This window comes from Ziziphus jujuba, chromosome 5 (assembly GCF_031755915.1).
Source record: "Ziziphus jujuba cultivar Dongzao chromosome 5, ASM3175591v1".
Taxonomy (NCBI): Eukaryota; Viridiplantae; Streptophyta; class Magnoliopsida; order Rosales; family Rhamnaceae; genus Ziziphus; species Ziziphus jujuba.
This window is the reverse complement of record NC_083383.1, coordinates 10330280-10352468: the sequence shown is the minus strand read 5'-3', so window position 1 is coordinate 10352468 and position 22189 is coordinate 10330280. Positions and strand designations below refer to the sequence as shown.

Here is a 22189-nt window from a genome sequence, read left to right as displayed (position 1 = left end):
TTATAGATTTAAAAAATAATTGGAAAACGTGGGATTTGAATTCACAATATAACATTTATTTATATCCACATAATCAATTTAAAATTGATAATTTTTACTAACAAATCAATTTACTTAATTCTAAGATGTTTTACATATTCAATTTCCTTTCAAGGAATATTTTTGTTTTAAGTTAAATATTTTTGAAAAACAATTAAGTTAAAAGCAAAAAGATGTAAAAAAAAAAATGTTAAAAACAAAAATGAAAATAAAAACAGATAAACATATATTAAAAAATTTATTTTGCATAACAGAAATATATATATATATATATATGTATTTTGTATAATACGTTTTTTTTTTTTTTGCTAGATGTATAATACCTACTTATGCGAAATAAAATTAACTTGGGCATTATATAATAAATATATTACATATATGTATTATATATAATACAAAAAGTTCAATTGTTATACAAAAAAACATGTATTTTATGCATGCAAAATATAATTTGATATAAATTTTTTATTTTAACTTTTTTTTTTCAACTCTTTAGTTTTTTTGTTTTTTTTTTGACAATAAAATGTTTAGATCAAAATAAAAGTGTTTCTTATAAGCAATTTTTTTTTGGGATAAAAATTCTTTATAAGGAAATTGAATATTGTAAACATATTAAAATTAAGCAAATTGATTTTTCAGTAAATTTTTTATCAATTTTAAATTAATTAGATAGATGATGTATTAAAACTTAATGAATTAAGTGGATCGGCCTATTATCTCAGTTATATTCCCGTTTTATTGAATAATTTTTCAGGAGAATATAAATTTTGGGTCATAATTATTCTTTCAATAGGCAAAAATACCATTTTCATTTAAAAAAAAAAAAAAAAACCTTAAATATCTTCCCTTTTGTCTTTCCCTACGAAAATGAATGCAGGGATAAACCAGCCTGGCGTAATTATGAACAAATATTGGAAAATATCCTTAAAAGGCTCTTTTTTATTTTCATAAACTGTGGTATCCAGCTGTCAAGATTTCTGTTTGAAGTAGCATTGAAGGGGAATGTTCATACCATAACCAACACACAAAAAAAAAATATATATATATATATATATATATAGAGAGAGAGAGAGAGAGAGAGAGAGATTGTCAAATTATTCGTCTAATACAAACTATTCAATAATTTTAAAAGTCAATTTTTTTTTCTTAGATTGATGATTTAATATTTAGGGAATATGACAGAGACTATGAATTTTCATCCAATTGGATCCTGGTAAGGTTGGTAACAAATAAAGCCTAAAATAGTTTTAAAAAAAAGAAAAGTTTAATTTATTCACCAAAGTCTAATTGATTTAGAAGGTTTAAACGTGATAACAATATGAATAATAAAGTCCCAAACAAGAATAAGCAAGCAAAAATAGAACTACAGAAGGAAACCAGAAGAAATTGCAGCAATAAAGAGTGAAATAATGGACTAACAGCTCAATGCCTAATGTACATATCCATTTTAGGACTTTTTTGCAACAAAATTCTGAATCTTTGCCACCAAAATGTCCAAATTCTTACCCACTCAATCCTCCAATCTCACAACTTCCCTCTTTGTTTCTATTATTTATATTTACTAACTCTTCTTCTACAATTTGCCCTACACAAACCCAAAAAGATTAAAAAAACAAAGAGCTGTTCTGCTCATAAACGAGGTTTGTGCTATTTTACAATTCCTTCTTTATTATTTGTTTAATCTTCGAGATTTAATTTGCCTTTTATGATTTGGATGTTCCTTTTTATTTTATTTTTTTCATTTGATTCTTGTAACTTATGTTTGAAGTTTGGTACCAATTAGGACCATGAGGAAATTTTAGCTTTTTTTTTTTTGGTCATCACTGTTGTATTGATTGGTTATAATGAAAAAATTGATAGAGAACGTAAAGCATTGAGCAAAATGAAAAGAACATGTATATATTTTTTAAAAATGATGTTTATCATAAAATTATTAATTTATATTTCTCCCCCTTGTATTTAAAAGTATTTTGCAGGCCAGATCATACCAATTTGACTTTTTGTGGAATCAGAAATCTTACCAAATTTTACTACTCATTTGATATATGAGTCACTTGCATCAAAAGAAATTCTAAAAAACTTGTACAAATTAGTATGATCAAACCTGCTTGGCTTATTTCTTGGATCAAATGAAATATATGAAATTTAAACCAAAAAAAAAAATCAAAATAATCAAAATTATGGATTCTGTTTCTGTCCAATGCAAAATTTATTCATTTCTGTACTTTTTTTTTTTTTCATTTGCAGATATTGAAATAATTTCCATTAGCAGGCAGCCATGGGTTTAACTGCCAAGCAGATGGCATTTGCGGTGGGTGCCTTTGGATTAGTGTCCTTCATACTTGGTATTCTAGCTGAAAATAAGAAGGTAAAAATATATTTTTTTTAAAAATAATATAGATTTTTATTTTTTAAATTATTATTCCATAACTAATATATATATATATATATATTTTTTTTTTTTAATAATTGGGTTTTATTCTTTTACGTGCAGCCTTCCTCTGGGACCCCAATTCCAGGAAAAGGTGTAGTGATATGCAACTATCCTTCGGATCCCACTGTTGTATTGGGTTCGCTGTCGATTGTGTTTCTTGCTGCTGCTACGGCAGTCGGTTTTATGTCGTTGTTTTACCCTTACAATGGCAGATCTATTCCACAGTACGTCATGTTCAAGGACAGCACTTTTGCTATCTTCTTCAACATTACTGTGTAAGTAATTCTCTCATATTCTTTAATTTCTCATTCTTTTATAAAACAAAAACAAACAACAACAAAAAAATGTTTCCAAATAATATGGACATATCAGATTCTGGATTCGATTTATTTTGTAATTCATTTATATATATATATATATATATTTTAATTGAGAATAAAATATTTTACAGGCTTGCTAGTGGACTTGGGGCAGCATTGCTATTGTGGTCGGTACTTCAAGAGCGACATCACCTAAACAACAAGGTTCATCACGATCCCAACACAACTTGCCCCACTGCCAAGACTGGTCTTCTTGGTGGTGGAGCTTTTGTTTCCCTTGATTCAGCGCTTATGTGGATTGTTAGCCTTATGTTAGCCACCAATGTTCGTGAAGACTACTTTGAAGATGCTCAATCAAATTACAATAATAAAGAAACCCAAGTTGTTACATTTGAGTGATACATTACAAAAAATAAAAATAAAAAAAATGTATCATTACTTTGGGATATGGATATTTATTATATTGATTGTGTATAAACTTTGTGATAAAATCAAGATTGATGAATTTATGTTGGATGGTTTTGTTCCAGAAGTACTTGGAATTCTTGGTATATCCCATAATGGAAGTTGTTCCAAGTTTCTCTTGTATTTATCAACAAAAAGAAAAAAAAAATTGTGAATATTGAACTTATTTGATTATGATTGCTTGTTTATTTAATTCTATTTGCTTATTATTATTATTATTTTTTGTTTCACTTAAGATTTATACCAAATATTATATGTTAATATTTTATTATTTAATATATTAATATCATATAGAGATGAGTAACTAAGAAGATTTTTTAACTAAATACTTGCAAATATCTTAAAATATTGACATATGATATAATATATATATTTTTTTGATCAAGATATTTTTCTTCATTAACATATGGCATTTGATATACATTTAGTATATTTTATTCGGTATTTTATCCTCTACAATATTAAAGTAGAATGCATACATTCACCTTTTTTTTTTTTTTTTTTTTTGATTTTCTAATCATTCACTTAAATTTTTTATTTGTTCATTTGTTCATGATGAATAAATAGAAATGATTCAATGCTTATAAAAAATCATCATTAGTGTTTTTTTTTTTTTTTTTTTTTTTTTTTTTTTTTTTTTGGTTCCGGTGAATATACTGCATACTTTTTCTTTGCTCAATTTAATGCTGTATAATATCATCGAGTAAGACGTATGTTCTGATAGTGACTTTTCCTTTATGGTTTTTGGTTAAAGTCAAATTTTGTATATCTACACAAAATAAAAAAGGACAAAATATAATTAATTAATTAATTGAACATATGATAACAGTATAATTGTAATTGTATTATATCTTAACTTCTTTTTCAATTTTTAATTTTAAAATAATAATAATGTTTTTAAATGGGGATCACATAGATAAAGGCCAAAAAAAAAAAAAAAAAAATATTGTATTGGAGTTTCAGACGGAGAGTATTGCATAGGGAATGAGTTTTTCACAAACTTCGTAAACGAAGCGGAATTTTTTGGTAAACAAAGCGCAATTGGTTGAATGATTGGTGGTGCAAAAATGTGACGGGTAATTATTGCCTGCGACTTTTTACAATACAATTTTTTTTTTCCCAAATAAATTAAATGTAGTGGGTCCCAAAAGCCCCTTGTCTCAATCCTACCATTGAATGGTAATTTGGCGGTTCAGATTAGCTAAATATAAAAGATAGCTTAACCAATAGCGAAGCAGAAAATTAATTGTTCAGCATCCAGCGGATAAGGAGAGATTCCAGGTTGACTTCCACGAATCCCGCACGTATCCACAAACCCGACCCGAATTCAAAGAAATTGCTGCATATACACTGTGAGAAACTGAAGAGAGAAAAAGCGAGGCGCATCGTCCATTTGGAAATTGGTTTAGAGCATATTCGTCTTGGAATCCAGGTAGATTTTTTTTTTTCTTTTTCTTTCTTTCTGTATTTTATTATTATTATTTTTTTCTGTTTGTTTTCAATTGAAAATATTGTTGTTTTCTGGAGAAATTCAGTAACGTTTAGTGAGTGCTTTAATTTTGGAATTTTTTTCAATTAACTTTTGATAAAACCGTATATGTACAAGGCTTTGTTTCAATAATATGATTTTTTTTTTTTCTTGAGAAAATTTCTGTATTTGTTTTAAGACTTTCCCGGGAATGTATTGCAGAGCCAGAGTTCTGTCTTATGACCTTGTTCAGGAAAACCTTGGACAGTTTTCTTCTTGTATGTGTGTGTGGAAATTATTGACTGAAATATTCGGAGCCTATACATTTTTTTTTTTTTTCCCGATCCGCGGCTTTGACTATTTGTGCTCTGTTTGATTATGGAGTCGAAGTAACTTCCTTACTTCTTCTTCTTCTTCTTCCTTTTTTTTTTTTTTTTTTTTTTCAAAAGAAATAATTATTTATAATCGGATTGAAAAAACATAGCATTTATTTTGTACGTTACTTTTTCTCTGGCAATAAACTCAGATGTTAAGGTTTTTATCTTTACAGGGAATTAGTAAAATTTTCTGCTGGGGCAATGGCCGTTACAGTGAAGCAGATGTCTTTGATAGTGGCCTTTTTTGGTGTATTGTCCTTCATATTTGGAGTTGTTGCTGAGAATAAGAAGGTGGTTTTACTTATACTATAGTCACTAATCAGTAGAAGATCTGAAACTACGTATTCGCTAAATTTATTCTTATGTTTTCAATTCATTATATAAAGAGATTGGCTGAAATAATAGAAGTATTATCATTAATTCTTATCAAGTTTCATACTCAATCCTGGTTCTTGCTTTTTGTAAGAGGTTGTTGATTAGAAAATTTTAATAGAAAGATTTTTGTAGAGTTTTCAAATAAAGGAAAAAAAAATTTATGTAAAAATTGAAGAAACAGTGACATGCAAATTTTTTTTTCCCTTTTCACGAGTTTCATTTATTGTAATATAAATCCCGATGAATCACGCAAAATTTTGTTCCTAGTACCTTGGTGTGTTAATTCAAGTTTGTTACTTTGTGCAGCCTGCTTCTGGAACTCCAATCACAGGAAAAGATGTTGTTATCTGCAAGTACCCTTCTGATCCAACAGTTGTTTTAGGATATCTGTCTTTTGCATTTCTCATTGCATCTTCACTGGCTGGATTTCTGTCATTGTTTTACCCCTACAAAGGAAAGTCCCTTCCACAAGGGGCTTTGTTCCGAAGCTCTAGCTTCATTGTATTCTTCAACATTTCTTTGTGAGTATTATTTATTATCTTTTCTTATGTTTCATTTGTTTCAATCTCTTGTTGATTCCAGCATTATCACGCTGGTAATTTTGCTGTTTTACTTTTCCTATCTGAAAACACTGATCCTTGCTGCAGTGATCTCTTATACTGGTAATCTATGTGTCACATTTTATGCATATATGGATGGTCTGTGTGAGATAGTTGAGAATAGAAGTGTACTTTGCAAGTCCAAACACCCTTAAAAGTATGGGGTTGTTGATATAGTAAGGGTGCAAAGCTGAGAGTTTTGGTAAAATAGATGCAATAAAATACCGAGGAAATTAAGATATAATGTTGAAGGTGCAAATTTGATATTTGCCAGTTTCGTCAACACTTAGTGTTTTTTTGTATGTGGTGATATTTTGTCATTGAAGTTAAATGTTAAGCTGGAAATGTGTTTATTTTGGAGACCTTAATCTACTAGAGTGTATTAAAGTAGAAAGCTATAGATCAAATTTTAGGAAAACTAGATGAGATTATTAGAACAAAGAACTGATGATCAACCAGCCAGTCCAATATTTAAATCGTAGTTGGACAGTTGAGAATCTCATGGTTTATGTGTAGATTAACTATTTAAAGAAACAGTAATACATAAAGGCGATCGTTTTTCTTCTTCTTCTTCTTTTTGTTCTTTTTTTTTTTTTTTTTTTTTTTTTTACTTCAAACAAGATAACTGCAATCCCATTGGCTAATCGGCTGCGAAATCTAATAAGATTGCTGCAATATTTTGTACTTAGTACTTTGTAGGCAATGTACAAGTATAGTTCTTAACTTGGTAGCCCATGGCTGTGCCCGTCTCCTTTCTAATTTTATTTTATTTTATTTTTTTGTGGTGGTGGAATTGGATAGGTTTACAGCCGGACTTGCTGCAGCACTGTTGTTGTGGCCAACAATTACAGAGCAACTCCACTTGAAAAACAACGTTCATCACAATCTTAAAACAGAATGTCCCACTGCTAAGACCGGTCTCCTTGGTGGTGGTGCTTTTGTGTCCCTTGATTCAGCCCTCTTCTGGTTGGTTGCCCTTATGTTGGCTGACAATGCTAGAGAGGACTACTTTGAGGAGGTAGAAAATGATACTAAGGGTGAATACGGGCAGATCACCACAGCTCAATATGATTCTCAGCTAAGTCTGAAGGGAAGTGCGTGAAGTTTATGATGTTCAGCAAGAACAACTTTAAAAGTTAAGATGTCTTTCTCTTTGCTGGTTCAGACTTCAAATTTTATACTTAAAAGTTATCAGCTACTGCTCTTTAAGTTTTTATGCAATGAAAATCGAATTTGTAATTAATATTCATGACCATTCTCTACTTTTCGTTTTCTTTGTTTAGGTGGTTTATTGGGTAAATGTAGCATGCTTAACACTTTAGTGTTGCCATTCAATAAGGCTACTTCATTTGACTTATTTCGCTTTGTTGTATGTTTGGCTCAGGTGTGCTATCTGATTGCTTTTTAAAATATGATGCTATGAAGCATATGATGCAAGAAAAACCATAAAGAGTGATCTTATTATGAGACTCGGTGTTGAAAACAGAATCAAAGGTTTTTTTTTTTTTTTTTTTTTAATTATATATAAATATTTTTTCTAGTCCTAAACTTTTTTTTTTAAAAAAAAAATTGGTACTTTATTCTAAAATTCTCTTTTGTGAATCAAATAGTGGTGATTGATCATGATTTTATGTTCTTTAAAACAAATCTATAAGAATATTTGAAACTTCAAATCGTATAGGATTTCTATTTATGGTGGTAGCTAAATCAAGTGGAGTGTCCATTTATCTCCTGAAATTTTCTCTCTAATTCTCACAAAATAAAAGTTGGAGTTGGCTTGATTAAGCATTTCTGTGGCAATAGATGTATTTTTCATTATGGTTTAATATTTGAGGAACTCTGTTATCGGTTAATACCTGAGCGTTGAGTTCTCATTTCATTAATGGCTGTGCTCTTTTTGCTTCTCATGCTGGTGCTCGCTGTATTATTAGACCAGACAAAAGTCCAGCCCAACTCGAAAGCGAAAAATTGCTCTGATTAAGAGCTTATATACTTTTCTCAAATGTGGGAGAAAATTGATTTTTGGGATTCAACTTTTTAGTAATCAGTTTAAAGTCTTGTTATTTGTAATGTTTGTTTAATGATAGAAACGTTAGGAGTAAGTAAATAAATAAAGTTTTGTGTAATAAATTAATTGTAAATTTGAATTTTTAAAAAATTTTAAAACTGGGTAGTCAGAATTTTTAAAATGACACTTTAATATAAGTGAGAATATAATTTTTTGGATTCATATATTTTCAATTCCTGATAAAGGTAAATTATGCATAACTTCTTCTGGTTTCAAGGGTTTTTATATACATCTTTAGTTTTTTAAAAATCGCACATATTCCCTTCGTAGTTTCATTTTATTTATATATTTATTTTTTATATATGCTTCTCTTTCTTTAGTTAAACTTTAAAATATGATGGTCAAGATGATTTAATATTTTATAATGAGAAAAACACCCTCAATGTAAAATATAAAAAATAAAAAATAATTATTCCATTTATTTTGAAGTTATTTTATAAACAAATTATTTTTTCAAAAAAAAGAGAATAAACTATAAATTGCCATTTGACAAAATAATATTTAAATTTATTTATTTTAAAATTTGTTTTTTTTGCATATTGTTAGACTTAAAAGCAAAGTACACAAATTTTATTGAATTTTTACTTTTAACATTTTATATTGAGGATGCTAAATCTGGTAATAAGTTGCGTTGAATTATATTACACCTTATCATATAGTACTTCTATGAAACTTGGTTTAAATACAATCTATTAAATTTTTGTATAAAACTAGATAAAAGAAATTTGTTTGTCAAATTAGATAAAATCAAATTCATTTATCAAATTATTGTGCAATCTGTTATCTAATTTGATAAATAATTAAAATTTTATAATTTATACTTAATTAATTAATTTTTGTTTAAAAATTGAGGGTAAAATTATTTTTTAATATAATACATAAATTAATTTTTTTAAAAATTCTAAAATGATATATTTTTTGAAAAAATTTATTTTCTACTACTTATTTTCCTGAAATTTAATTTTCTCTGCACTCACAATTTTATCTTTCTAAAAATCATTCAAATATAAAATATATGTATATATTTTCAAAAAATGTTAAATTTCCCATAATTTTAACACATTCCTAAAGTCTAAAAAAGAATATCTAAAGTCCAAACACATCATAATTTTCTAAAGAATTCACTGGGCCACTAACTTTACTGTTATCAAAGGGGCAGAGAGAGAAAGGGAAGGAGGGGCGGATCTTCCATTTGGAAATTGATTCAGAGCATATATTCCTTTTAGAATCCTTTTTCAAAAAAAAAAAAATATATATATATATATATATTCCTTTTAGAATCAATTTTGAGATCTTCCCCTGCCAGTAGATTTTTTTTTTTTTTTAATGGAAAATATCGTTGTTTTGCGGGGAAATTAAGTAACGCTTCGTGAGTGCTTGTAATTTTATATTTTATTCAGGAGTTTTTGTTAATTAATTTTTTCATAAAACAGTATCTCTTCAAGGCTATGTTTCCAGTATTGAAATTTTCTCGAGAAAATTTCCGTTAAGACTTTCCCAGGAATGTAACACAGAGTCGGGGCCCTGTCATGTTCATGAAATATGATGGGAACCTTGGACATTTTTATTTTTGTGTTTGTGTGTGTGTGTGTGGAATTATTGACTGGAATATTCGGTGCCTATACATTTTGATTATTTGTGCTCTGTTTATTATTATTATTATTATTAATTATTTATAATGGGATTGCATGGATCGTTTTCTATATGAATTGACATAGTATTTATTTTGTACATTATTTTCTCTCTGGCAATATATATCTCAGATGTTAACGTTTTTATTAGTAGAATTTTCAGCTGGGGCAATGGCTGTTACAGTGAAGCAGATGTCTTTGATAGTGGCCTTTTTTGGTGTCTTGTCTTTCACATTTGGAGTTGTTGCCGAAAATCAGAAGGTGGCTTTACTTATACTATAGTCCCTAGTCAGTAGAAAATTTGATACTAAGTATTCCGGTAATTTTATTCTTATGTTTTTAATTATTGGCTGAAATAATAAATTACTTGTATTTTTATTAATTCTTATCAAGTTGTATAATCCTGATTCTTGCTGTCTATAAGAGATTGTTGATTACTCGTTTTTTATGTCAAACTTGGAGAAATAGTGAAATGACAACTTTTTTGTTTTCTCATTTTTGTTTATTGCAATATAAATCCCGATGAATCATGCAAAAATTTTGTTTATATCTGTCTGTAGTCTGTACCGATAGATGAGATGAACACCTATAGGGTAACTCTTATAATTGGAGAAATAAAGCAGATATGAGTCTTAATTTTCTATGAAAACATATGTAGTGTACTTATGTTTGATGTGGAGAAATAAAAACGAATAGATTTCTATTCGCATACTGGCTAAATTCTAGTTTGTTCCTTTTTACAGCCTGCATCTGGAACTGCAATCACAGGAAAAGGTGTTGTTATCTGCAAGTACCCATCTGATCCAACAGTTGTTTTAGGATATCTGTCCTTGGCATTTCTAATCGTATTGGATTTCTATCATTGTTTTACCCATACAAAGGAAAGTCCCTTCCATAAGCGGCTTTGTTCCAAAGCTCTAGTTTCGTTGTATTCTTCAACATTTCTTTGTAAGTATGTATTTATCATCTTTTCTCATGTTTCATTTGTTTCAATCACTTGTCGGTTGCAGCATTATCAAGCTGTTAACTTTGCCGTTTACTTGTCGGTTTCAGCATTATCAAGCTGTTAAATTTGCCGTTTACTTTACCTATCTTAAAGCACTGAACCTTGTTACAGAGGTCTGTAATTCTGGTAATCTAGGTGTCATATTTTATGCATACATAGATGGTTTGTGGTTGATAGTTGAGAATATAAGCTTACCTATCTTAAAGTTTTATGTTTTAGCTAGTGGGCAGGAAATCATTGTCTATTTTGTATGTGGTGATATTTTGTTATTGAAGTTAAATGTTAAGGCTGGACGTGTGTGTTTATTTTTGGAGGCCTTATAAATGGGAGTGCACTGCACAAGATTGAGTAGAAAGCAATTAATCAAGTTTTAGGAAATCTAGATGTGATTAAAAGTTGTGTGGTTTCCATGAAGATAACTATTCTAAGACACACTGATACATTACGGACGCCTTTTTTTTTCTTTTTTTTCTTTTTATACTTCAAACTAGATATCTGCAATCTATTGGCTAAATGGCTAGCAATCTAATAATATTACTCGAGTACTTTGTACTTGTACCAACTTACAAGTATAATTCTTAACCTGGTAGCCACTCCTCTCACTAATTCTGTTTTTGTTCTTGTTTTTTTAATGGTGGAATTGTATAAGTTTACAGCCGGATTAGCTGGAGCACTGTTGTTATGGCCTGCAATTACAGAGCAACTCCACTTGAAAAACAACATCCATCACGATCTTGAAACAGGATGCCCACACTGCTGAGACCGGTCTCCTTGGTGGCGGTGCTTTTGTGTCGCTTGATTCAGCCCTCTTCTGGTTGGTTGCCCTTATGTTAGCTGACAATGCTCGAGAGGACCACTTTGAGGAGGTAGAAAATGATCCTAAGTGTGGGCAGGTCACCACAGCTCAATACGATTCTCAGCTAAGTGCGAAGGGTGGTGTGTGAAGTTTATAATGTTCGACAAGAATAACTTAGAAAGTTAAGGTGTCTTTCCCTTTGGTGGTTCAATTTCATACTTATCAGCTACTACTCTTTTAGGTATTTATGTAATGGAAGTTGAATCTGTAAGTAGCATTCCTGACCATTCTCCACTTTTCATGTTCTTTCTTTAGGTGGTTTGGTGGGTATTTTGTAGCATGCTTTAACATTTTCGGGTGGCCGTTCCTGTGGCTTCTTTATCTTTACCTATTTCCCTGTGTGATCTGTTTGGCTCAAGTGTGCTGTCTACTTGCTTTTGAAAACATGGTGCTATAATTTGATGATGCCTATGGAGCCTATGATGCAAGAAAAACCATAGCAGTGATCTCAATTTATGAGACTTAATGTTGAAAACAGAATTAAAGTTTTTATTTTTTTTATTTTTTTTCCTTTTTTCCTAAATCTATATTGTTTTGAAAAATTGTCGTACCAATGATACTCCTTATCAACAAAGAAATTAGATGTATCCCCGTTTCCAAAATTTTTGTGGTAGAAGATGTTGACCGCACCAAAAATACATACACATTTATTTATATATATATATATAATATTTATTAAATAATATATATTTATATATTGGTAGCTGATATATTTATACAATTTAAATATTAATAAATAAATTTTTAAACAGATAAATAAATAAGAAATAAATTAAATTTACTTAGTATTTTAGTAAATCTAATATTTATTAAAAATATATATATTATAGATAATCTTAAATTATTTTTATAAAATATCTATTTACTCTTGATTTTTAAAAAATATAAACTATTTTCGCACCTCCTTTTGATAATAAATGCTAAGAAAATGCCAATCTATAACCCATTCCATGAAAATTACCAGGAACCAGCGATTACTAATAAAAGAAAAAAAAAAAATTACAGAACAAATTTGGAATTAAAATGAAAAAAGGGCTATTCAAAACCCTAGTCATGCGCTCCTCAACTGGTATTTAAACAATGCAATCTTTGTTTCCGTTGATATCGATCAAAAACCCTCCCAAACCCCTGAACCATTCTCTCTCACTCTCAGAGCCAAAAAAATAGAAAGAAAAAAAAAAAAAAAACAAAAACAAAAAAAGGAAAAAGAAAGAAAAAGAAAAAACAAAAATGCCGCTTGGAGAAAGGCCGGGTGACAAAAGCGAATCTCGCTACTGCGGTGTTGAAACAGAGTTCGACGATGATATTCCTAACCTCTTGACTTCCAATCTCTCTTTCGGTGCATTCGATTTCGTCGTCGCTCCTATGGTTTGTTTCTAACATTTCTTTCTTTGTTGTTGTTGTTGTTGTTGTTGTTATTGGTTTCCTTCATTTCCCTTCGATCATTGCCCAATCGTGGTGGCCAATTAGCCAGTCACATATCAGCTCTGCGAGCTGTTGAATTTGTGTGAATGGTCAGTAAGCTCACCAATAGAAATGCTCTGTTCGTGGTCTTTAGTAGTGGAGCTGCTTCGACTATGTGGCTTCATTCGAGGGCTACTAACTACATTCATATGATATGAATTGGTTATGTTTGTTATCATTAATTCAAGTTATCCGAATTTCATCGGAAGTGGGTTCAGATGGGTTAGAGCTTTATCTCTCAGAAATGATTGATGCGGTGCTTCAATGGAGAAAAGTGTGATTTGAGCTGTATAGTATTAATGGCTAGAAATTACTTTATTTTGTTTTTTCGTTTGTTTGTTTGTTTGTCTGGGTTCTTTGTTGCGCTTTTTTTTTTTTTTTTTGGGGATTAATTTGTGGGCATGTCATGTATGGTTCAGTTCTGAAAATTTGTGCGTGTTGGAGAAGATCTTATGTTGGGTTTTGATGTTAGTGAATGTGATTTGATGCTATTGATTTTCCTTATATCTTGGTGTATTTTATTGCTATCTTAAATTGCTTATGTAAATAGGCTTCAGGTGGCTAATTAGCCAATCACATGTAGCCACGTGGCTGGTGCTTTATGTGAATGGTCAGTAAGCTCACCAAAAGTGTCCTAGTGTTGGCGGCCTCTAATAGTGAATTTACAATTCGTGTTTCACTTTGAGGCTGTTAACAACATTTTTAAATCTGAAATCACTATTCCATGGTTTTACCGTTAACCATTCAGTTTCCTTTCTGTTTTCTTTCACTTGAGGTCCGAATGCAATCTACTATATGATTGCAATTATATGTAGATCAATGTTAAAATAATGAAACATATAGCTGCATGTGTTAGTTATATTTTTTTAATCTTATGATGTAGATGGATCCTTCTTATCGGCCAAGCTTAGTACATAAAAACAGCAGCGGATCTGTTGCTTTGCCATTTGCTGGGTCAGACTTGGTTTTGAGCCCTTCTCAATGGAGCAGACATGTTGTAGGTGGGAAACTTTATGAATGTGGATTTTACAGAGTGGGCAGTAATATGCTTGCTTTACACTTGTATTTTGGGCTTTTTTTCGAACTCTCATTCCTGATTCCTCTTAGTTATTGGGTTTCAATTCATTCAGGAAAGATTAGCTCGTGGATTGACTTGGATTCAGAAGATGAAATTCTTCGGGCTGATTCTGAAACTACTTTGAAGCAAGAGATTTCATGGGCTTCTCATCTCTCCTTGCAGGTGTGCATTGGGTAGCATTGGAATGACTTTGCAGCTACATTTTGTTTTATAGTATTTTATATTTTTGGGACAATATAATATGTTCAAGTGAGCCTGTAATGAAATTTTGTGTATGAGTGAAATCACACTCAACAAAGTGGAACAGTGAATTTTGACTTTGTAATTAATACACTAGAAATTTATTTAGCTCATTGAATCTAAGTTGTTGTATTTTTGTCAGAAAACTTTCAAATTCTTTGTTAAAGAATACTTTTAAGCAGTTATGATTTATGATTAAATAATATTTTTAGCTAAATGTCTGCAGATAAAAACTTAGTGTCATTTAACCATTTTACAGTTTAAGGTTTTTTACCTCTCAATCTACTACCAATTGTGTACTAGGCTGAAAGGCTTAGCATCTACGACCTTTATCAATTTTTTTTCACTTTAAGAGCTCCTCTTGTTAAGCAGAAATACATCTAACATATTAGCTATTGATGAGTTCAGTTTTCTTTTGTCCAAATTAGCATTGACTGAATGTTGAGAAAGGACGAAAGAACTCTAACATGAAATATGTTGTTAAAGTGTCATATTCTATCTGTTTGTATGTAAAAGTCATTAGCGTTATTCATTTAAAGTTGCATTTGTTAAGATATGATGGTTTAAGTATGCACACATATTGCAGGCATGCCTTCTTCCTGCTCCTAAGGGAAAGTCCTGTGGAAATTATGCTAGATGTGTTAATCAGATCTTACAGAACCTAAACAATATGCAGGTACCATTCTTAGTTCAAATTCATAATCAGCAAACTATTCCACTTTTTGCCTTTTATACTTTTCCTTGCTCATTTATCTCCTTTGTCCTTATTTCATTGTTAAGTTGTGGCTTAGGATTCCATTGGTGAAGTCTGAGGATGACAGCATGGATGTAAACTCTGATAATTTGGTGAGCAAATCTTCTTTCACGTTTAGCTTTAATCTTAACTGTAGATGTATGCTTTTTATAGAATTCCAACTACTGAGGCATGTGACCTTCACTGACCCTGAAGAATGATGACCTTTCTGTTGTGATTCTTGTGTTTCCTTTATCGAGTTGTGAAGGAGTGGTTGGTAAATAAATGCTACGAAGCATATAGAGATATATTGGACGAGAGCTTCCCCTTTGCAAGTTGAAGAGTTTTCAAATTTTAATGCAATATTGTTTGGATAAACTTGAGGCTTTATGTGCACAAATTTCATGTCTTTGTGAACTAATCTAATTTTTTTTTTCTTTTTTTAATCAATGCAGATTGACTCTTGGGAGATTTGGAATTCATTCCGGTTACTTTGTGAACATCACAGTCATTTATCAATTGCCCTTGACATTCTGTGAGTTTGACAAACCTATGATTCATTCTCTTTTTTATAACTTAACTAATTCATAAGTATAGTTACTTTTGACAGCATCATATTCTTGAATTGCCATTTACAATCCTATTTTTTTTCAATAATTTTTTTATTAGGACTTCACTACCATCCGCAAACTCACTTGGACGTTGGTTTGGGGAGTCTGTTAGAGCAGCCATAATTAATACTGATGTAAGGAATAATATATAGGGGTGCATTGTGTGTTTTCAAAAGATTTAATTTGCTTGCTACATGATATTTCTGTCATTGCCTAAATTATGACATTGCTATTATCTATTTGCCAGGCCTTTCTAACAAATGCACGGGGTTATCCATGCTTGTCCAAGCGGCATCAGAAACTAATTACTGGTTTTTTCAATCATTCTGTACAGGTATTATTGGAGAAGTTTTTAGATGCATTATTATGTTTCTGATAACAGTTTCCCTTCCCTATACTTCTTTTACCCTCAAAAGTTTCCGTAAATAATTATTTTTGAATGTTATTGGCTACATTATACCAATTAAACTCTAGAGGTGTTCATATTGGCCTATCCTTATTTTTTCTGATGCAGAAGCCACTTTTTTTTTTCTTTTTTTTTTTTTTTTTTTTTTTTTGTGTGTCGTAAATTTTCCTTTGAACATTTTGTTTCTGTTCATTTGGTCATTGTGCCAAAGTTGAATATCATTAATGCTCTCTCTCTCCCTCTTTCTCTTTCTCTCCCTCCCTCTCTTTCTCTCTCTCTCTCTCTCTCTCTCCCTACAATTAAGTAATCGTTTTGGATTATGAAACTGTGTCTGCTTGTCATTATTATTTGGTGTTAATTTGGACATGATAGTTGCTCTTTACTTGAAAACTTTACCATTATTTGACACTGGAAATCTCTTCAGATTGTAATATCAGGAAAACTCGTACACAGGCTTCCCAAGGGAAACACAGCTGTAGCATCTAATTCTGATGGCAATAATGTTGATGGTAAGCAGGAATTTTTGGTTGAAATGCATGTCCATATTGCATAGGCAGTGATTGTTGCAAAAAAGTTTGCAATAGTTTGTCGAGAGGACTAAAACATTTATAAGTATTTTTGGTTCTTATTATAGATTTATGTGTCAATTGTGGTTCTGTATTTAACAACTTATTTTCTTATTAGCTGAAATGCTGAATCTCCTTTGATATATTTTCTTATTAGCTGAAATGCTGAATCTCTTTTGATACTTCTTTGTGTCGTTTTATATAGACTATCCTTGCCATTTCAGGTGGGCAGGGACATCCCTTGAGGCCATATTTGGATTACATTGCTTATCTCTATCAACGGATGGATCCTCTTCCTGAGCAAGAACGTTTTGAGGTAGGTTTTGTCTTCGTTATGTATCTCGCTGATAGTATGCTTATCCCTAGTACTCTTTTATAACCATCAGTCTTTTATGCCAGCTTGGTTACAGGGACTTTTTGCAGTCACCCTTACAGGTGCTTTCTCCAACCACTACCTTCTAATATAAACGTTTTAGTTGCAATTTTTCTCTGCAATTCTTCATCTTTGTTTGAATATTAAATGCTTTGTCGTTTCATTCTTGATACTGATTTCTTTCCTCTTTATCGTGATCACAAGTTGCATTGTTTTTGCAATTAAACTGCAGCCTCTCATGGATAATCTAGAGGCTCAAACCTACGAGACATTTGAGAAGGACACAGTGAAATACATTCAGGTATAAATATGCATCTGGTGAAATAGATGTGGAAGAGGATCGTTCTTCTTTTATCTACATTATATGTTTATCTGGGTTAAGTAATTTACACATCTTTTGTGTCAACCTTTATGAATGAAATGCATTTTTCTTTTCTTCTATATAAGGAAAAAGGAGTCAAATTGAAAGAATATTGTAATGTTATTTTATATTAATTTCTCTTGCTCATTTCTATTTTCCTCTTCCTACTGTGTTCATCATGAGGCACATTTTTTATCTAGTCCATTGATTCTCTAACGGTACTGATGTTCTTTATACATAAATTGTAATCACATGCTTTTATTTTGGTAGTACCAAAGAGCAGTTTGTAAAGCTTTACTGGACAAAGTTCCAGAGAAAGAGGCGTTGACAACAACTACTGTAAGCTGCTCAGTTTACTGTTGCCTTTTCCATCTATTTAACTGTTATTTAATAAGGTTAGACAAACTTTTTATATGAGGGATTGTAATTGTTTTTTTCTAAAATTTTATTTGGCTAGGTATTGATGGTTGTAGGAGCAGGACGTGGACCTCTTGTCAGGGCATCATTACAGGTCTATTCCTCTATCTTCTGCATGTTAAGTAGTAGACTGTATTATGCAACTTGAGGCAACAGTCTGCATGTTTTAGCACTGCAACTTTTTTTGCCTGCATTTCTAATCCCTCATGTTCTTTAATAGGCAGCTGAAGAAACAGGGCGCAAGCTTAGAGTCTATGCTGTTGAGAAAAATCCAAATGCTGTGGTTACCCTTCATGTGAGTACAGCTTCTTGTTATTATATTTGAAATGGTGAATCCATGGAAAGATATTTTGTTGAGAAGTAATGTTATATTTTCTTAAATAGTTTCATAAAGTGCTATATTGGTAACCGCTTGATTTTTGTCTTCTTGTTGGACTATCTTGCATATTTTAGAAATTAGCTAATGTTTTGTTTGTTGAAGCAGGGCTTGGTTAAACTAGAGGGGTGGGAAAACATTGTTACTATAATTTCCTGTGATATGCGTCATTGGGATGCTCCAGAGAAAGCTGACATTTTGGTATGATAGTACTCTTAGCATTAATTATTATTATTTTCTTGGGTACTTATATCCTGTAGTTTTCTGATTACTTTATTTCCTCTTGGTTTAGGTTAGTGAATTGTTGGGTTCTTTTGGTGACAATGAGCTGTCTCCAGAATGTCTTGATGGAGCCCAGAGATTTCTGAAGCAAGATGGAATCTCCATACCGTCGTCGTATGTGAATTTTTCCTTATTCAAGCATTTGTATGTTGTGCATATCTTCGGCCAAGTTTGAGTTGGCTACCTCTTGTGTCAACTGGAGGGTGGACCTTCTTATGTTGATGTGAGAGCTGTCTCTTTAGATAACTGAAGCGTTGAGATGTCTTGTGCCACTGGAATCTTGTCCATTTGATCTCTGAAATGAACGAGATTTACAATGTATCTTACTTTATAAAGTCTTCTTAAGGGTTGTTTGGTGACTACTGGTTTCAGGTTCGTTGAGGTCATTTCAATCCTTGAAGATTCTGTTAAACGCCAATTGCAGCCATTTAACCTAGTCCTATTTTTGATAATGGAAACTTTTGAAATGTCTTTTTGGCACAAGCCTTCATCTAATTTGCATGTCTCCTTACACATAGATTGCTTCAAAGATGAGGTTACTGAACTCTTTCCATATTCTGCAAGTCAAATCATATATCTATTAGTTCAATCCTTGGGTAATAGTTGCACCATAGTATCGCTTCATCAATTAGTAGCTGCTTCAAAGGTAGGGAGGTATTTACTGATGATCTAGACATCTGGTTGGGCACAACAAATTCCTTTTTGGGTAATTGTTGCACCATAGTGTTGCCCCATTAATTAGTATCTGTTCAAAGGTGAGGTGGTATTTGCTGATGATCTAGACATCTGGTTGGGCACCTCAAATTCCTTTGTAGTCTGGTCAACTATCATTCATGTATTGCTTTGGAAATCAGTTGTTTGATTTTAATTCCACATTAGTGGTTTTATTCAACATGTTAAATATGCTTTTTTCAGGTACACAAGTTTCATCCAACCAGTGACAGCTTCAAAGCTGTACAATGACGTATGTCTCTTGTGTTTTTTGGTGAAATCCACGGCTACATTCTGCTTCAAGCATTTCATAAGAACTTATCATGGTTATGTTACAGGTTAAGTCGCATAAAGATGTTGTACACTTTGAAACTGCATATGTTGTCAAACTACACAATGTTGCAAGGCTTGCCCCTACTCAACCTGTGAGTTCCCTCCTCTCCTATGGATGGTTTGTCCTAATTTGTTAAAATTACTAGGACTTTGCTTATCTGCTGATGCTAATTTTGCTTCATTTGTTAATACTGGCTGTATTTGCAAATCATCCTCATGGAACTATTATTTACAATTGCATATTCTGTCAAGGAATCTTGAGATTGAGATTAGTTGCTATCTGCAACTCATGTCTTTTTTTACTTTTTACTTGCACAGGTATTCACATTTACTCATCCAAACCACTCAACTGAGAGAAGCAATGACCGGCACAAGAAGCTGCGGTTTGAAATGCCTAATGATACTGGGTCAGCAATGGTTCATGGTATGTGCTGGGATGGTTATATTTTGCAAAATTTAATTGGAAATCTATCTGTAGCCTTTTTAATTTTGATGGTGCGAGGAAGGATCGAATTACCAGCTTTCTTTTCTTTCCTCACCCTATGCCATTCCTGATTTTCCATGTTTTCCACTTTTAAGTAATTTTCTGTGCATCAGAGATAGGGGTTTGGTAAGATTGTTTTAAATCAATGTCAGGCACAGCAATTAGAATCAGTAAGTCGTATAGTTAAGGGGTGAAAAATCAATCTTGTACTTAAACTCATTCATTCACTCGTAGGATTTGCTGGCTATTTTGATGCAACATTGTATAAAGACATACATCTTGGAATTGAACCATCAACAGCAACACCAAACATGTTCAGTTGGTAAGGCTTTTGATCTCCTTTTATTCTAAGCGTGCTGGTGAAGGCTTTTGTCCTTTATGTAAGATGCAGTCTCTCTGGTAGACGCTGCTTATGTGTTCAAAAACTTATTTGAGGTCCAGAGATTTTGTTCGGGTTTATTTCTGGCTTCTTCTTCCTGAACTATTAAAATGGGTCCTGTGTGTATTACTGAATTCCACTTCTGATTATTTATATCGGTCAGGTTTGCAATATTTTTCCCGCTAAGGACACCAATCTGTTTGCATCCTGGTTCTTCTCTTGAAGTACATTTTTGGCGTTGTTCTGGTCCTACTAAGGTAAACTTTTATCACTAAACCATTTGCTTTTTCCCATCAATTTCTTATTTAGCCTTTGCCAAAAAGGAAGATACCGTTGCAATGTTAATAAACAAAGGAAACATGGGAAATGAAGAGATTTCTTGCTTTCCATGAACGCACGCGGTGTGTCACAGTTTTTGAAATCCTACTCTTATCTCTGTGTCAACATTTTTGAGGTTCTTTCGCTTGCTTATTTTCCTTGTCTTTTTTTATTTGTATGGACTTATGATGCGTTTGTATGGAATTACGATGCAGGTTTGGTACGAGTGGGGTGTAACATCGCCCACCGCATCGCCCATTCACAACAGCAACGGACGCTCGTATTGGGTTGGCCTCTAGTTAATTTTACACGGTTGGGTCGTCTGAAAATGGGAGAAAATGATATCATGCATTCCCTTATGCAAGAAAGACGTTTTAATTTATGATCTTCCTAGCAAATCCATTACACATGATAGTTCTCTTCCCCACAGGGCCACAAGTGATGTTGGTGAATAGTTGTGGTGGTCCAGAGAGCTCGGTAAACTGTACCTAGTCGTGTGCTTTTACAATGTCAACCAATAGTGATGATGTATTTTAAAATGTTGAAAGATCATTTTTCTGCTTTTTTGTAGCCATAAAATGAAATTTTTGACACGGGATTTTGTACTTGCATTTACCACAGAAAAGGGTTAAAATGACCTCAGTTTTTTGTCAACCGGAGCTCGTTATTTATTTATTTATTTTTTTTAATCGGGGATTGGAGATTAGTTGGACTTTTTCCAATTTGGGCCTTGCATTTGGATGTAGTCATTATTTAACGAGCCTATTTGGGCGTGATGTTGCTACCCAATTGTATTAGGCTAAATGGTTTTTTTTTTTTTAGGTGAACGCTAAATCGGCTTCTATGATAGTAGCAATTAAAATGACAATCAATTTTAATGGGTTGAAAGTACTTTTAAGAATGTTTTTAATTTAGCAAATTAAAAAATTGATTGAAAATGCGTTCTTAAACGTGATTTGAAATTATAGTCGAGAAAAAACGAAAAAAGGTCATTTGAAATTTAAAATTATAGGATGATTGATTTATGGAATAAATATAGGAATAAAATGCATGTTTAATAGATATATTTTTTTTAATATTTAGTATGGTAAATATATTTACATTTAGAGAATAATAATTTTTTTTAATAAAATTTTAGAGTTTTTGTTTTTATATTTTAATTTAGTTAAACTTTAAAATATGTTATTATGTTTAAATTTATATTTATTATCATATATTAAAAATATATAAATAAATATAAAATTTAATTTTTGATTAATTTATATCAAATTTAAATATTTTTAAAAAAATATTTATAAAGGTTAAACTTTTATTTTAAATTAATATTTTCATTATATATATTTTCTTTTCCATTTTCTATTCCCTGTTTTTAAGAATTTTTATTAATTAATTTTTCTTTTCTTATTTAATTAGGTTTTT

At 31.3% G+C, this 22189-nt stretch overlaps 3 protein-coding genes and 1 pseudogene across 5 annotated transcripts; all 4 read left to right on the top strand.

Annotated features, from left to right (window-relative positions):
• The first annotated feature begins 1559 nt into the window (after window positions 1-1559).
• On the top strand, window positions 1560-3445 carry LOC107420770 (uncharacterized). Of its 2 annotated transcripts, none has more exons than XM_016029817.4 (4): window positions 1560-1679; window positions 2312-2407; window positions 2534-2748; window positions 2925-3445. In XM_016029817.4, the coding sequence occupies exons 2-4, from the start codon at window positions 2318-2320 to the stop codon at window positions 3190-3192; spliced, it is 573 nt and encodes a 190-aa protein (XP_015885303.2). In that variant the 5' UTR covers window positions 1560-1679; window positions 2312-2317; the 3' UTR covers window positions 3193-3445. The 2 variants fall into 2 exon arrangements, with proteins under 2 accessions (XP_015885303.2, XP_024930997.2); XM_025075229.3 differs by having other exon boundaries at window positions 1603-1679; window positions 2287-2407.
• Window positions 3446-4530: 1085 nt separating this feature from the next.
• LOC107420778 (uncharacterized) lies at window positions 4531-7434 on the top strand. Its single transcript, XM_016029824.4, has 4 exons — window positions 4531-4690; window positions 5277-5394; window positions 5785-5999; window positions 6879-7434. The coding sequence occupies exons 2-4, from the start codon at window positions 5305-5307 to the stop codon at window positions 7177-7179; spliced, it is 606 nt and encodes a 201-aa protein (XP_015885310.1). The 5' UTR covers window positions 4531-4690; window positions 5277-5304; the 3' UTR covers window positions 7180-7434.
• A 1864-nt stretch (window positions 7435-9298) lies between these two features.
• LOC125423074 (uncharacterized) lies at window positions 9299-12250 on the top strand (annotated as a pseudogene).
• A 400-nt stretch (window positions 12251-12650) lies between these two features.
• On the top strand, window positions 12651-21424 carry LOC107420807 (protein arginine N-methyltransferase 1.5). Of its 2 annotated transcripts, XM_048476015.2 has the most exons (23): window positions 12655-13006; window positions 13986-14103; window positions 14233-14342; window positions 15007-15096; window positions 15201-15266; window positions 15609-15688; window positions 15823-15898; window positions 16012-16098; window positions 16595-16679; window positions 16961-17052; window positions 17136-17171; window positions 17342-17410; window positions 17741-17809; window positions 17928-17981; window positions 18108-18182; window positions 18372-18464; window positions 18556-18659; window positions 19461-19509; window positions 19595-19681; window positions 19908-20013; window positions 20308-20395; window positions 20616-20709; window positions 20986-21424. In XM_048476015.2, the coding sequence occupies exons 1-23, from the start codon at window positions 12869-12871 to the stop codon at window positions 21067-21069; spliced, it is 1950 nt and encodes a 649-aa protein (XP_048331972.1). In that variant the 5' UTR covers window positions 12655-12868; the 3' UTR covers window positions 21070-21424. The 2 variants fall into 2 exon arrangements, 1 of the variants encoding a protein (XP_048331972.1); XR_007241549.2 differs by lacking the exons at window positions 20308-20395; window positions 20616-20709; window positions 20986-21424 and adding an exon at window positions 18918-19080 and having other exon boundaries at window positions 12651-13006; window positions 19908-19961.
• Window positions 21425-22189: the final 765 nt, after the last annotated feature.